General features: G+C 38.6%; 1 protein-coding gene across 2 annotated transcripts in view; it reads left to right on the top strand.

The window, feature by feature from the left end:
• The window catches only part of Prkg1 (protein kinase cGMP-dependent 1), a 1,099,611-nt gene that overhangs the window by 438,363 nt on the left and 644,378 nt on the right, over positions 1-16,870 (top strand). For both annotated transcript variants that reach the window (XM_050158354.1, XM_050158348.1), the window contains exon 3: positions 6,849-6,962. In XM_050158354.1, the coding sequence (XP_050014311.1) occupies positions 6,849-6,962 (114 nt within the window). The remainder of the gene's footprint in view (positions 1-6,848; positions 6,963-16,870) is intronic.

The following is a 16,870-nucleotide window of genomic DNA, read 5'->3' as shown; positions in this document are numbered from 1 at the left end:
ATTGAATTAAAACCTGTTCAACTCTCATTTACTTCAGGAATGAATATTCTATTTTCTCTGTTCTCCTGTGTTGTGCACATCTTTCCTCGGGCCTATCTTTAGCGTTCCTCATTGCTAGAAGTTAAAAAATCATAAACATTTATGCTGAGTTCTCTGTGTACTTTGCTAGGATTTCAAAGTATAATATGTAGAAAAACCATAATATTGATCCTGGGGAAGAGCATTCTAGACTCTGCCTATGAACAGGTACATGAATGACCCATGTATAATAGGTCCAGAAATTTTCTTCCCTTTAAATATGTCTTTGGACAGAAATGTTGCAATATCAGAATGCTCAGAAGGCTCTCTGTCACCAACTGTCCAAATCACTCAAATATCAGTCAGTTTCCTCATAGATGATTGGGGGGGTATGTCTATATGCAACATAACATTGGAATTGGAAGCAAAACAAACAGAAGTGGGGCTCAGATACCTTCATGTTCATCTTTCCTGCCTGCACTTTTAACTACTTTTAGTGCTGTAGAGCTCACTTATGTTTCTGATTCTGAAAACAAGGATTGTTGTGGTTATTTTATTTTGTGTGCAATGTTTTTGGAAATATTTTATAATTTAGTTCAGTAAAAAATAAGTTAAATATATTTATTGTAGTCAAGACCAGGTAGGAACTCAGATTTATCTAACAGAAGGAGAAGAAGTAAAAGTCTTCCTCCATGGACCCTCAGTCTCTGCGAGCTTCTCACCCTTTAAGTGCTCTTTTATTGGACTGGATAATGAGCATTGCTTGTTCTTTCTTTAAAGAGCATGACTGTGACTTTGGCGAGATGGCCCAGTGATTAAGAGCACATGATGCTTCGGAAGAGGACCTCTACTTGGTTCCCAGTATCCACATAGCCGCTCACAACTGTCAATCACTCTAGTGCCAAAGAATCTGCTGCTGCTTCTAGCCTCTATGGACAACAAGCACACACTTGGTTCTCTTACTTGCCAGCAAAACACTCATACACATAAACTAAAAACAAATCTTTAAAGTGTATTGCTATGATATGTTAAAATGGCCTTTGAATGAGAGGCTTTGCCGTAACAACAATACTGTATGAACGTCAATGGTTATAGAAAGCATGAGTGCAAAAACAGCCTAAGGAAACTTTGATGTGTACACATGTCTACCAAGACACTGATTAGCAAGACAGAATCAGCTAGTAATTAAAAGCACACTTTAAAAGAAATCTATAATACTGGAACAATCCAATTTCACAAAGATATTTATTCAGAAACTCAAAAAAAAAATAAGTTTAATCCCTTGAAGATAGAACACATCATTTAAGGGACAGGAGTTGAGATCATATCCCATATCGATTGGGATGGGAAAGCAATCATGAGCAGCTACTGGATAGGTCCTGATACTCTTTCTTTCACTCATAACAAACTCACTTCTTACAGGAAAAGCGTTTTCTCTCTTCCTTCCTCTCTCTCTCCCTCCCTGCTTTTCTCCCTCCCTCCCTCCCTCCCTCCCTCCCTCCCTGTTTTTCTCCCCCCCCCCGCCCCATTATGGATTAAGGAAGACATGAATGACAAGTATGGAGAAAAGCCAAATCTCTAAGTCTGTGTTCTGTTCCTGGGAAGTGGATGGGTTCTTTCTCTATTTCTCCCTATCACTACCTTGTCACTTTCTACATTCTTCCCTAAGTGACAGCACCTCTGATATAAAATGACCCTGCAAGTCAGGGCTGGTAGGAGCTTTAACTGGTTGAAAAGGAAGACCCAGAGATGAACTCCTCTCCCTAAAGAATGTGAATCTTTGCCCATAGCAGCATGGCTCAATCACCAGAATGCGGAAAGATCTGTTTAATCTAGTAACTACACAAATCCTTATCAGAGACCAAATATCACATAGCTACAGCCTTTAACTTACAAAATCTTAAGCACATACTCAAGATGTTTGGGAAGGAAGGAGATGGGAGGTGTTGTGTGAATGAGAACTTAGATATAAAACCTGTTTCCTTTAATGGCCAAAGAAGCTGCCATCAGCATGTCAAGAATTTGTTGCAGCTGAGCACAGTGTTCACAATCAGTTGCTGACAGCCATTCTCTTTCTAGCTGCCAGTAATAAATTGTTAATTCTACTAATCAAGAGAATCCTTATGGCTCAAAACCCTACATTAGAAAAAAAGAACAGCATAAACCAAAGCAGGGTATTTGGCATCTCTTTATGATTTCAGTTTCTTTCTTTTTTATTGAAACATCTGATTCTTATAAAACATAGGAAAAGGTGTAGCTGCTTCCTAATAGCTCTCATAACACTTGGAATCTCCCCAGGGTCATGCACATAAAAGGGCACCAAAGGCAGAAGGCAAAGTGATGACTCTAAAAGTGTTAGGCTTAGGCTCTCTGACTCAGCCCATTTCAGATCACAAATAGGCATATGGCCCCTGAAGTAGAATCAATAATGTATTCAGTGTACTATGATACAGCTGTCAATTATTCAAGACAGTGGCAGGAGTAAGAGAAAGAACAAAGCCATAAATCACATTGAACACCTTCCACCCACTTCCTTCAACCTCTTCTTCTGGGCAAACCACATTAGCAATTTAGAAAACTCCAAATGAGTTGTATGTTTCTTTGCAAATCAAATGATGGCCAGAGGACAGAGTAAAAGTCACACCAAGAGGATATCAGATTATAAAACAAAAATAGTAAAGTATTAGGAGCAATGTAGACTATTAACATGAACTAGATTTGGATTAATTGGTTCCCAAATAAGTTCTGATAGTTTGTAGGAACATTGGGATTAGTCAAAGGGAAGGAACACTTTTGAGTAGTCTAGACCTAAGATAGTTTGAAAAGTACTTTTCTGCTGCCCTTTAGAAAGTCTTGTTTGAAATCTAAAATATTTGTGAATCAAATTGAAGGATTAAAATAGTTATGAATAAATAATGATTAATTTCATCTTTGTTTTAAAGAAAAAGAAATTATATTCATTATGGTTGACCTGAAGGAATTCACCAAGATGAATCACCAAATTTATTTTTAAAAAGTCATAATAATATAGAACTTCTAGGGTAGACCATTCTATGTTTCAAAATCATAATAAAAATCATAATAACATAGAACGTGCAGGGCAGACCATTCTACATTTGAAAGAGCGCTCCTCCATGCCGTGAATGCCTCTGTCACATGAGTCTCTGATTTGTCCCTCCTCTCTGTTACTAATTCTCATTCTCACAACATCTGAAGGAAAATAAGTAAACAAATTATGATTCAGGGTAACAAGTTATAAGCATTTTCTGTTTCTGGTTTAATTATGTCTGTTCATTAAATTGTAACACCAGCAACAAAAAAACAGTGCTATAAACTGTGTGGGACATGGTGGCCGATGCCTGTAATTCCAGCACTCTGAAGGTAGAAGAAGAAAAATCTGAAGTTCAAGGTCATCCTCTGCTACATAGAAGTTTGAGATTATCTAGGGCTAAATGAGGCCCTGTCACAAGACAATACTAAAGAAACAAACAAAAACACATAGTTTTTTTAATAAGCATCATTTATCATATGACAGCAGACCCTTATATTTCCTTGGTAATGTGTGCATACTGACTGTCCAGTATGTAAATTGGCCTGAAAAAGATATATCCAAACTGGTATTTATCAAGTATAATATTGAATAATTTATTTTAACTATTCTAATTAGTAAGGAATATAAATGTCTGTTGCCAGCACCAGTTATTAATATATAAATGAATAGTTAGCACATGTATTATTTATACTTTTTTTCAACAAAAGGTCAGTTAGGTGTAAGAAAATTAGGCAAATAAGTTTTTGAAAATAAGGCAAGGTGTTGTGGTGCATACCTTTATCCTTTTACTTAAGAGGCAGAAATAGGCAGATCTCTGTGAGTTCAAAGCCTGTCTGATCTACACAGTGGGATTCTGTCTAAAAAAGAATGGGAAAATAATTTGAAACTAGAAGTGAATTTGTGTGTAAATTCCAAAAACTAGAGTTTCACAGTGTTCGGGGAAGAGCTTTCTGAAAGCCATAAAATTGGATGGTATAGTGCTTACAAGATGAGTGGTTGTCCATACATTTAAATAGACAGATGTTATATGATTGTATGCGTACGGTTTGTCTAGAAAGGAAGGATGTCTACAGGACTGGGAGTATTGCTCATGGTGGTAGTTGGACACTTTCATCTTCCTGTATGAGGAATCATCTATAGTTCATAAGTTAGGTCTAATACCAAGGTCCAAGGATTTACTTGAAGAAACCTCTAGCTCAAACAAGAGTCCTTTTTCTACTTCCCATGTAGATTGACAAGGATCTCCTGAGTAAATTGGTAGCATGGGGACCTTGGGGGAGGGTTGAAGGGAGGATGGGAGAGGCAGAGAAAAATGTAGAGCTCAATAAAAATCAATAAAAAAACCAACCAACTAAACAAACAAACAAACAAAAAACAGTCCTAATGCTGCTTCTTGTCTTTTATTTGGCTGGTGTTGCTAGAGATAGTGTAATTCTCACTGTTCAGATGGATTCTTCGTAGATGTTTCTTTCCACTAAAACCTTTCAAATGCTAACCTCAAAGACAGAGAAGCAGAATTACGTAGTTACTCCTTTCTTCTCTAAGCAGTAAAGGTTTTATTTTAATTATATTTACAGTGTGAATTATATTTATCATTTACACTACAAGCTGTAGACTGACAGCTTTATAATGCATTGGGAAGTTATTACTTCTAAACCTTGGAAGCCTCCAACTTCAAGTCTGTAGCCTCTGAAGCATAAAATGTTGTCTGAACTATGCTGAGTGTGAGCATTCTCCCATTCTCCCAGGTGAACCACTGATTTTCTTGGTTTTCTGTTTTCTTCTCTTGGTCTGGTAATGATTTGAGCTCAAAGGTTTCTCCTCACCACCGTTACACTTCATTGAGGGAATCGAAAAACAAATTCTTTGATTAAAACAGAAAACCTGTTTTCCTACATAGGCTCTGTTTCTGAAGTAGCTGATGGGCTATTGGAATATACTGTAAAAAAAATCTTACTTACCTTTAAATGATAAACAAACATAATGAAAATTACACCAGCAATAAGAGCAGACAAGTAGTAGACATTTATTACAGGCTTTAGTATTTTACTTGCCTTATCTCATTTAAATGTAAAAATCATCCGGTGAGATAGATATTCTGGCTTTATTGATTTTTAATAATGAAGAAAGTAAACTGCCAAAAGGCTAAGTGACTTTACCAAACGACACAGGGTTGGTACCAAACAGCTAAGAAAATTCGGTTCTGAGTCTGATTTCGATAATGTATTAATTTATCGACTACCATGCTATAATCTGCTCTGTCTCATTCTTGAGGGTTACATGAAACTTTTAGGGAACAGATTTATCCCTAAAATCAAATGGGGACACACTATATTTATGAATAGATAAATTCCCCGGGCTGGCTGACATAACTTGAAAGAGGGAGTTTCCTTGCTATGGTCAGTAAGTAAGCCTGAAAAAGCTGGAGAACATTTGATCCATGTTGTAAGTGAAAGCAGTTCCTAAACTTTGGAATCATTGTGTTTGCTCATTCACAGCTTAGTTATACAGAATAATTCAGTTCCAGTATGGCGAGTAGATTCTGGATTTTGTTCAAATTGTTCTCAAATTCCCTGTCCACAGAAACTGTTTAGATATTGAGGCTCAGAGGGAATACTTCCTACAGGGTAGATGGTACCTCCCAGATGCATAGATGAACCATCTTTAATGGTTAAGACTTACACCTCAAAGGGTGTATGAAGGTAAATCAGACTTTTTAAAGCCAATATTATGATTAAACTTGATTAGCTAAAAACGGGAATTAATTTGTTCTCAATACTTTAAAAGAAAAGAGCTATTACAGAAACAGGGCCATAAAGGGACAGCTGTGACACTGGTGCATGGGGCCTGAAGTTAGGACAACACTGGCAACTATCAAGCACGGCTTCATTCTTTTACCAAGTGAGAGGTTTTCTTTTCTACCACAGATGATGGATAAGAGATTGGAAAAGTAGCAAAAGTGGAGGATTATGTCTAGAATAGAATGCCTTGCTTTTTATTTCTCCCCTGGTTGTGTTGGGTGATGGAAATTTTAGGCCACACAGCTACGACTTTTTTAAAATTAATATTCTCCCCTGCATCCCCCATGAATAGCGCTTGCCTTCCTTATTTGTGTGCAGCAAGCTGTGCCCAGTGTATAGTGTTTCCTTAGCTTTTTCCTTCTTTAGCATTTTATTTTCCCAACTCATTGTGGAGCATAAACAGTCCTCTTGTTTTATGGTTGCTTTTATCTGACTGACAGTCCACTTAACAGGCTGGAAAGCATAGCAATAGTTTGCCTTAGTCGATAAGATGTTTCCAAATAAAAAGATACCAAGATCTGCAATTAAATAATGCCCAAGGGTCAGAGTAATTTCTCTCTTTATAATAACTGCCTTGCTCAAAATGAGAATTTCCAAGTTTGAAGCATGCTGTAGAAAATGTGCCCACTTACTCGAATTTGCTTTTGGATGTAAAATAACGTTAAAATTGGAATTACCGTGGTTTACTAAAATTACATATGGAGTAGTTTCATATGCTCCTGTTTCTGCCCCATCTTTTCCTAGCCTTTTCTTTGAGTCTCGCTTTAAATCTGCTAGTGAAGAATTTGAGATGAGATTCTTACCACACATTTTTTCTTGCTTTACATATATCATCCTTTGGGGAAAACTTGGTTTAAATTGGTTCACCGATGCATTTTTTTTAACAAGCTCAATGTTTTTCATGTCATAATGAAGATGCAGCAAATGAAATAACATGGGAGAGAGTTAAGATAACATGTTTTGCCTTCTTCTTCCAGATGGGAAGGTTGAAGTTACAAAAGAAGGTGTGAAGCTGTGCACCATGGGTCCAGGGAAAGTGTTCGGGGAGCTGGCCATCCTTTACAACTGCACCCGGACCGCGACCGTCAAGAGTAAGGCTCATTTCCCTTTGGCCATGTGCCTTCAGTGTCTTCTTTCTGTCTGCCTTTGCAGTGATGATTTGATGCTGGTTGGTTGAATCTGTGTCATCTTGTTAGTCTATCTTCAATTTTTCGCTCTACCATCAAGTTGACACATGTTTACTGGTGACGAGGTGATTGTTGACCATATACTTTACTTCTGGCATGGGATAATGATTGTTCTCATTAAAATTCTTACGGTAGAACTTTTTTAAATGGTATTTTTTTTGGCTCAAATTTACAAAGAGAAAGGCCTTTCCCTTTTTTTCTACAATGAGAGCCTGGGGTGATATTCTGGAATATTTTCAAGCTTTTTTTTTTTTTTTTAAAAAAAAAAGATTATATGAGCCATAATGAATCCCACGTGTTGATTCTGTGATTCAGGTAAGGTGAGGCAAGAAGTGTCCTTTGTCTCACGCAAACATCCCTAAAGAGAATACATCCTGGATTCTATGGCTACATCTGAGTATATTTTCAGCTTCAGCTGCTCATCAAGTTGTGTATTGTAGCAGTTGATCTTTTCTCATTTTGAGCTTGTTTTAAATTGGGCAATAAAGCAGCTTGTTTTCCTGATTTTACATGTATGTGTAGATGTGATTTCTCTGGAAATGCTGGATGTTCAGTAGGAGCAGCTGCAGCAGCTAGAGGGAAATTTGTATTTTTCAAGAAACCGTCTTCCTGTGCAAAGATAAAAGGGTGGTATAATGAATAGAGCTGAATTTAAAACCAACAGTGGAGATCCAGTGTGTCTTTAGGCAAGTGTGCATGATTCAGATTTTTCATGTTATCCCATAGATGACTCCAATGAGAAATTTATGATGAGCAGGTTTTGTTTTATTAAAAGAAGTTGGCAAAATGATAATTTATTAATACAAATTAACATTATTTGGATACCACTGAGTAGTATTTTCCCCCAAGTACATTCTATTATTGGCAATATGCCATGAAGGCCCTGGCTGTAAGGTACTCAAGAATGTCTAGCCACGGCAGGTCCCAGATACAGCTGCCCATGGCTTGCAGTGATCTTTCTCCCAAAGTGCCACAGCAACAGATTTGCTTTGGAGATCATTCAGGATAGCTCCTTCTTGGCCCCCAGTGATTGATCTTAGAGAGCAGAACCTTCAACTGATAAGTACTATCATGCTTCTCTTTCATGCTATCATTTAATTCCACAATGTAAAAAAATTGAGAGCCATGGAAACATAAGAGATTCTGTGCAATGTTAACCCCATAATAAAGAGCCTACAATGGAAAACGAGCAGCTAGGGCCCCATTAAGCAAAACAGATTTTTACTATTATGTTTTGGCTTTGTAAGAAACGTATTTTTAAGGTAAACAAAGGAGCAGAAGAGCACATTTTTGTTAATATATGTTTTCGTAGAATGGCGAATAATTCTTGCCATTTTTAAATTTCGGAACATTTCAGCCTAGTATAATTCTGCTCATTGAATCTAATTGGGACTACAAATTTCCAAAGGTTAGCATATGGTAATCACACCATACCTAATCACATGAAATATTGAATTAGAATATTGGAAGGACTATTTTAAAGAACTAGTTTGTTTAAATGGATTTTATAGCTAATTATTTTTATGAGATAATTACTTTGCTTCATAAAGATCAGTGATCATATCCAGGCTCTATAAAATGGTGTTCATCTTCACTAACTGCTATATACTCATGTTTGACAAATTTAGATAGGCATTATGCAATCTGAATTAGTAAGAAAAAGCTGAATGTTGGGTGCAAAGTGTAATCCTATCTGTTTCCAAGTCAAAATATCCCACACCGAGAGGAATAAGTGATGGCGTCGTTTTCCTTGAACATAAACTGAATCACACAAGTGTATGCCTATGTGCATGTATGTGCATTTCACTTCATGGGGCCTACTTAAGGAATGGAAGTTGCGCGAAGACTTGATACTTGAGGTTGGGGTATGATAAATTGTCTCTGTATTTGCAGTTATAAAGGTTGTGGGCATAAATATGGGATATTGCTTATGAAGAACTATTTCTTTTAGCTGATGCATAAGAGCTGTAAGGTACAAATAATGGTTGTTTATAGCATAGAACTGTTTGTCATGTCTCCTTTCCTATCCAAGGAGATCGCACACATGACTGTGGGCTGTAAGCACCATTTTTTTCTTTATGCTGAAACTAAATGTACAGACTGAAACACTTTATAATTCTTACTAGAATTCACCATGGATATATTTATGAACAGTAACTACAGAATATAACACCAAAGACTAGCTTACTCTTTACATGTGAGACTTTAAAATATCCTTAAACACAATTATCTTTACAGATCCAATACTTTCTTAGGATTCAGTATTATTTGATAGTCCTCTTCTTAACCATCATTTTGCCAGTGATGACTATTTAGTATAGTCCTATTTGAGTTCCAGACTAACACACCGTTCTGTTCATTTCAAAATCAAAGCATCTGCTTGTGCATAACACTACACATCTGAGGGAAATGTCCTTCCTGTGTAATTAGTGTATCTATTCATACCTTTGTTGCTCTTACTTTTCAAGCCTTTGTCTGCCTTCCATAGCTAAAAGTGTTGATGGTTTCTCTGCCTTCCTCCTTAGGCCTTCCATAGCTAAAAGTGTTGATGGTTTCTCTGCCTTCCTCCTTAGGCCGGCTGAAAATGATCTATGCTTTTAGTGCGTTCATGATCTCAGAGTAGTGGCTCAATTCTAGGAGACAAGCAAAGGACCTTCAATGAACATGAGTTTATCCTCTTTCGCAGAAGCACTTTTTCAAATTTACCAGAACATGAGTAAACTCCGTCACTCTCCCCCGATAGTGAAGGTGATCACAGATCTTTTCGTACCGGAAATATTTTTAGACTTCTTAGTAAAGCTCCAGATTGGTATGAAATGCTCTAAAAGATGTTTCATCATGGTGAGCCTGAAAGAAGCATTGTGGTGACTTGAAACAAGCTCTTTTTTATTTTCCCCTGAGGTGAAAGCTTTTTTTTTTTTTTTAACTTTTATTGATTCTTTGTGGATTTCACATCATGCATTCCGATCCCACTTCTCTCCCTGTCCCCAGGCATCCACCCTCTACCGTTGCAACCTCCCCCTCCCCCCCCCTAAAAAAACAATTAAAAGAAAAAGCAAAAAAGCAAACCAAAGCGAGACAGAGGCAGAAAGACTGAGAGACAGAGAGAGAGAGAGAGAGAGAGAGAGAGAGAGAGAGAGAGAGAGAGAGAAGAATCTTGTTACGGAAGCTGTAATGTGGCCAGTCGAGACACACAGTTTACCCTGTAGTCCAGTCATCTTTGTTTGTAAGTGTCCATTGCCAGAATAATTGGTCTGGCGCAAGGTCTCTGGCTGCCACCAATAGTGGACTCTCATTGGGGCTCCTCATAGATGATCCTGTTGTCCTGTGTCGTGGAGATCCTGCTGATTTGGATCTGTAGGTTCATCCCCTTCACATGCTCCAACAGTTCATAGATTTAATGGATGTTCAGGTGGGCCAACTCATAGCCCTAATTTTGGACCCTGGGAATAGCTGAACTGGCCAACCAGCTGGCTTTCCCTCATTGTCATGACCCAGGCTGACTCACCCAATGCTGCCTGCAGCAAGGGGTGGGGCCAGTTCTCTTGCTCTTAGGGCCTCAGATCCAGGTCACCCACACTCAAACCATGAAAGCAAGCTGTACTAGTTTGCCCAGGCAAAATGCAGAACTTTCTCTGCCGATTGCTGTAGGGGGCATCTAAGGGGGTTGGGGGTGTCAGCTCTCCTGTTCTCATGCCCTCAGGCCTGATTCACTAACACTCTGACAACAGGGTTAGCTCTACTGTGTTGCCCAGGCAAGGTATAGGCCCCATTCTCCTGTGTGTTGCAACTGGTCAGGCAGGGCTAATTCTCTCACTCTCATGAACCCGGGCCCAACTCTCTTACCTCTTTTTTGTTTTGTTTTGTTTTAATCTTTCTTAGACAAACAATCAACTGCCCTTCTTCTAAGAGTACATAAATGTATATCACTAGTTGTTCTGATGACCCTGGGAGGAAGGTCTGAGATTACCAGGAACAAATACTTTTAGTCCTCAAAACCATAGTGATGTAGGAAGAAAAACGCCATGGCATGGTACAGAAGATGCATATGTATGGTCTACTCCTGTCTTACAAGGTAGCACCATTGATTTATCCTCAAGGAATGAAGGCAGAAAATGCATAAAATTAACATTATGTTGGAAACAAAAATCTAACAACTTTAAGAGTCTCAAGCAATCTTTGTTAGCTGTGATATGAAATTGGCCACTGGGATTGTACCTGTCCAATTATAAGCACTACAGATGCCAAGGAATGAGAAAAGAATCAGTTGGTACAGTTGGTTTCTGCAACGTATTGGATAATTAGTGTCTCTCATATTGTGTGGACTTTTCAGATTTGTCTAAGTGTTTGGCTTTGTCTAGAGAAAGGAGTTTTACTGTGCAGCTTTCAAAACCCACCAGAGGCAGGGGCCTTGCCTTGACTGAGTACCCTTTCCTAATCATTCCCCACAGCTGTGTTTTACCATATCTCCCTAAGTATCACTCCCAGAGTGCTTGCAATTTACACTTACCCAGGGTTTCTTCCCTGATTTCTGTGCTCAAGGTTCTTCAAAATACCTAAATGAAAAAGGCACTGATGCCAGGCTTCTAAAAACAGAGAGGAAATGTGTTTGAGTCACGCGGAGGACAGGGCCCAGTGGTCAGTACTTAATGTACGCCTTTTCATGACATCTGTGTTGCACTTTATTTTCCTTTCATTTCCCATGACCAGTTCACAGCTACCTAAGGATGTTCACAGGGCAAAAGGTATATGGCTTATTGTTCCACCTCTCATTCACAGAAACTGGGATGTTTTTTGCCTTAAAATACCAAATTAAGCAATGCTCCCCTTACACTGAGTTTGCTAACATATAGTTCCAATAGTGTTGCTCAAATCCTACTCCATAAAAATCGAAGACTGAAAGAATTCTTTGTCAGAAAGAGCCTCAATACCAGGTTAGGAAGATTCACTATAGGAAGTTATCTAAGGCATGTGCCTTTGTTGTCTGGGTAGATATTTTATGAGGCTATTTGGACAAAATATCTCTCCAGATTATTTATAACAAGTATGTAAAAATCCCCTTGTAGTAAAACTGTTGAGGGCTAACACAACACAGCCCAAGCAGACTTAAAAAAAAATTCAGACAAATTAATGACTTTGATAACATCTGGTAAAAACATTTTTCTGCCTTACTTAGAATGCTTTCAAGTTTAAATCCCTAAGCTTTTCTACACTATCGGGAAAAGAGAAGCTGACTAATTAAGGTATTTTATTGTCAGGGACATTTTATAAATAAACAAAAGGTTTGGATTTTTTTGTTGTTTTATTTTTAACTTTTAAAGTAAATTTGAGTCTTTGTAGGGAAATGGCCTGTGCATTCCCCTGCATCTGTTTCAAACATTAATTACTCAGCGTCAGTCAGAAAAATCTGCCAAATGTCAAAAAAAGAAGATGATGATGATGATGAATGGAGGAAAAAAAGAAAAGCCTGGGTTTTTTCTCTGATAACTCTATATGCTGTGTATAAGATGCCTGTGCCCAAAATGTTTGCTATGCACCGTATGGACATAAAATGCCTTTTATTGGCATCTTTTCTCGTTGCTACTGAGAAGGAATCATCAATGAGGTCCTTTCATAGTTTCAGACCTTGGAGACATCTTAATATGACTGAAAAAGAAATAAACAACCAGGTTCTCTTAGAGAAAACCATTATAGGACATGGTAAAGCATCCTTTTTATGATAAGGATACATGGATGCAAATGAAGAAACATTGTCAGCGGCAGCGGTTGCTGTGCACGCTTTTTACCTGGCATCTTAATGAGTGCCAGCAGCCGCCCGCTTCCACGGTCCCCGTCCACAACAGGAGTAGGACAGCTGACCAGGTGACTGTGTTAATGAGCCTCTGGCCTCTGAGGGCAAATCTTTCACAATGCATGTTTTACTTTCTCTCCGTCTAATGACTGCTTTCTGCCAAGAATCCTGAAAAGCTTGGGAGAACACACAAAAGAGGTTGAAGGGGGGCCTAAAAAGCTGACCCTCCTAGAAAGGAATTATCCTGTGTGTTCCCCAAAGTTTTATCATTCAGGATAATGAAGCAAACAGTGCATCCTGAAGTAGATACACCTGCCTCGTGAGTTCAAAGACAACGTTCTTACTGAATTATCATTACCTTATGAACTGAACAATGCTATGATATTAACATACAGTGCCATAATTCATGAGAAGTCTCTTTGATGAAGCAGCAATTCACTAGGTACCAATGACGTCATGTAATAGAGTAGCTGTTCAACCAGAATGTCAAAGCTAGCCTTTACTCTCATTCTGTGATCTATATAGAGTCCAGGTGAATTTAAGGGTAGTGCTTTTTCTCCTTAAATCTTAAAGTGACAGTTACAATCAGAATCTGCTTACCATTTATATTCAACTACTTGCAACAAAACCATCATCTAATTTCCATGCTGATGAGGTATGGCTGACAGTCATAGTTAACAGTACTTCTAGAGAGAAAGTAACTAATTCCTTCTTACAACTAGATAAATTACTGCCCCTCCTTCCTTTAATTGCTCAGTCTCTAGCACATTCAGTGTTCCTTCTCTTTCAAAACAAGTCAGGCTTTGCCTGACAGGCTATTACTTTTAAAGGATCACAGATAATTTAATACTAAGTCTAACCAATAGGCAAGGAAGGCTGTGTTTTTACTCCCCCTCCCCTAGAAATTTCTTTAATCCTGAAAGGTAATAGCTTTTCCACATGGACCATGATATTAGAGGCCCCACAAACTGTGAAGCGTGGCTCCGCTTTGGCATACTAATTCCTTGATTTACTTATTTACGAGGAGACTATATCTGGATTCACTCTGTAGATTGGGGGAAGAAAACAGAAAAAAAAAAGCGACAACAAAAATCAGTAGTATCATAGGCCAGGACTATCTTTTCTGTCATTATTTTTGTGGACAAGTCTCCATCCCTGGGTTGTGCTTTCCAAATAAATGCTTAGGTAGTGATGGAGGAAGGTCATTGGCTAATAAAGAAACTGCCTTGGCCCATTTTATTGGTTAGAACATAGGTGGGTGGAGTAAACAGAACAGAATGCTGGGAGGAAGAGGAAGTGAGGTAAGCCACCTCAGACAGAGACGCCATGCTCCCCTCTCCCGGGCAGACGCGATAGCTCTGCTCTCTGAGGCAGAGGCATGCGATGAAGCAAGCCGCCAGGTCAGATATGCTGAATCTTTCCCAGTAAGATCAGTGCTATACAGTTTATTAGAGATGGGTTGATCGGGATATCAGAATTAGCCAGTAAGGGCTAAAGCTCATGGGCCAAGCAGTGTTTAGATGAATACAGTTTGTGTGTTGTTATTTCGGGTAAAGCTAGCCTGTGGTGGGAGCTGGGTGGTGGAACACAGCCCACAGCTCCCTACTACAAGGTAGATGAGGAACAGAAAACATTTGAGGACTTGGTGTTGGAGGAGGCTCAGATTCTGAAATGGGTGGCATTGCTACCCTTCTGTGATGGGGAAGTGACTGATACGTGTTCTAGTTTAACAATTGTCCCATTCCACATAGCTGGAGAAAGGCTTGAGACAAGGGCTAGTTTTCTCTGCTGCTGCTGTCGGGTTTTGCATTTTGTCTCCACTCACTTAGGCTTCAAGGACAAGTGCGCCCCTCTGATTACTACCATTGCTCTCAGGACTCTACTTTCACACACAAAATACAATGTTTCCAATTTTAAGCATATTGTCATCTGACCCATGTTGAATGCATCAGTTACCAGAGGATGAATGAAGTACCACAGGAGAGGATCCAAGCTGGAAGCCTCAGAGCGGTGTAATGAGGCCCGGGAACCAGTTGCACAGCTGACTTTGAAATGCCGGGAATTGTTCTGAAAGCTTAATGAGATAAACCTTCGTGGCTCAGTGTTTGAGACATTGCTAAGTGGTTACATGTTTCATTTATGAAATCTATTAGCTGTATTTCTTCTAAGTTGGGATTTGGAAAATTTGAAGAGCACTCCAACAACAAGAATAGCAAGGGAAATTGTTTTTCGTGGTCTAGCAAAGTGTAGGGAGATTCTTAGTGGTGACCAGAGCACCTTCACAGTCCTCCTTTCCTCTGATGAGGGGAAGAAGGGAACCTCAGCACTGGAGCACTGTGTATGAAAATGGGCTCCGTATTAACCGGATGTGTTTCTATGTACAGTTGTAGCTTGGTATCCATGGGAGTCATTTACTGTCCATGAAAGGTGCATACAACTTAGACAGACTCTCCCATGTGTTTTTAAGTATGCTTAGATTACATGTACTTAATACAATGTAAATTCTATGTAAATAGTTGTTAAACAGTATTGTTTGGGGGATGATAAGAAAAGAAAGCTGTGTGTGTGTGTGTGTGTGTGTGTGTGTGTGTTCAGTACAAACACTGTTTCTTTAAGTCTTTTCTCACTGCAGTTGGTTAGATCTGCAGATACAGAGAACTGACTGTGATCATAACAGTGTGTGTAATTTACAACCCATCATCCCATGCATTATGTAACACAGTCCCCAAAATAGCCCGATGCTGGTACGAGAGACTGTCTCTGATTGTCCAGGGGAGAAGAAACACAAGCCACATCAAGATTTCCATTCGTGTGTTTCTCTGGTAGACTCTGATGTAAATTTTGATAATAGTCCTTTCACATAATAATTATTATATGTATTGTATTTACTAAAATATTTACATATAATATAATAGCATTTGTTATAAACATCACCTTTCCCTCTTCCCACATATATGAATGCTTAATAAACTTAATAAGCCTATCTTCTATACCTAAAGTATGAACTGTTACTTTGATGTTTGTCAAAGAGTGGTAAGTGAAACAATAAGATCAGCATCCCCTGGGCAACCCTAACCCATTGTATAATAAGCATTCCAGATGTTGATCCTACATTTAAGGACCAGTAACAAGCATCCCCAGAATTACTGAAAGAATTAACCTATGCATATGCATAGCCTCACTTATATCAAAATTTCCATGTTGGAATATTTAAAGTAGAACATTAAGCACTATGACAAGTAGCATGATTTTGGCACTCCAGGGCTATGCTTTCTTTGCCGTTGAACAGAGACACTCAAGAAAAAATGTATTTTCCTCCTTAAAACTGAACTGTCTTTGTAGAATTCTCCAGCAGTGTGAGGATGTTATTTTGAATAATCTTAAGATGTTAAACTAAAAGAACAGGTTGAGGGGGAAGGAAAAAAATTAAAAAATCATGTGTGGTGGGGCCATGTTCTCAACACAGACCACTGTTTGATTTATTGGGTTTGATAGCTAGACTATTAGAAGGAAAACAACAAAGAGAAAGTTTAATTTGATTTCATTTTCATTTGTTTTCACAACCATTGCAGTCTGATTAAACACTAACAAATGTGGATGGACATGTCTAGAAAAACAGTTGATAACTGGCTAATGTGTGAGTTTCTGGGCTAGATCCCATAAACTGTGAAACCTCTTCTTCTAAATATCTGTTGGGTTTTACCAACATAGTTCCTAGTGAGCTTCAGAGAGCCATAGATGCACTGCTTATGTTTTTGGTTCTGGCCATTACAGGGTAGAAAGACCCTCATGTTGCACAGTTATTGAAGAACCAGAAGATCCCTTGTAATTGAGACTCTCTGAGTCTCTTAAAGACCAGAGACCTAGAATGTTGATATGTACAGACAAGAAAGAGAGCCCGCTGGTGTCTGTAGCCACGTGTAGCCATTAATAATTGGGTTTCACTCATAACAATCCCATTGAAATCAGGACCAAGACAAGATTATCTGCTCTCTCCATATCTATTCAATATAGTTCTTGA

This window comes from Alexandromys fortis, unplaced genomic scaffold, assembly GCF_014885135.2.
Source record: "Alexandromys fortis isolate MF-2015 unplaced genomic scaffold, M_Fortis_MF-2015_v1.1 scaffold_10, whole genome shotgun sequence".
NCBI lineage: Eukaryota > Metazoa > Chordata > Mammalia > Rodentia > Cricetidae > Alexandromys > Alexandromys fortis.
The sequence above is the reverse complement of the archived record's forward strand: the minus strand, read 5'-3'. Positions and strand labels throughout refer to the sequence as shown.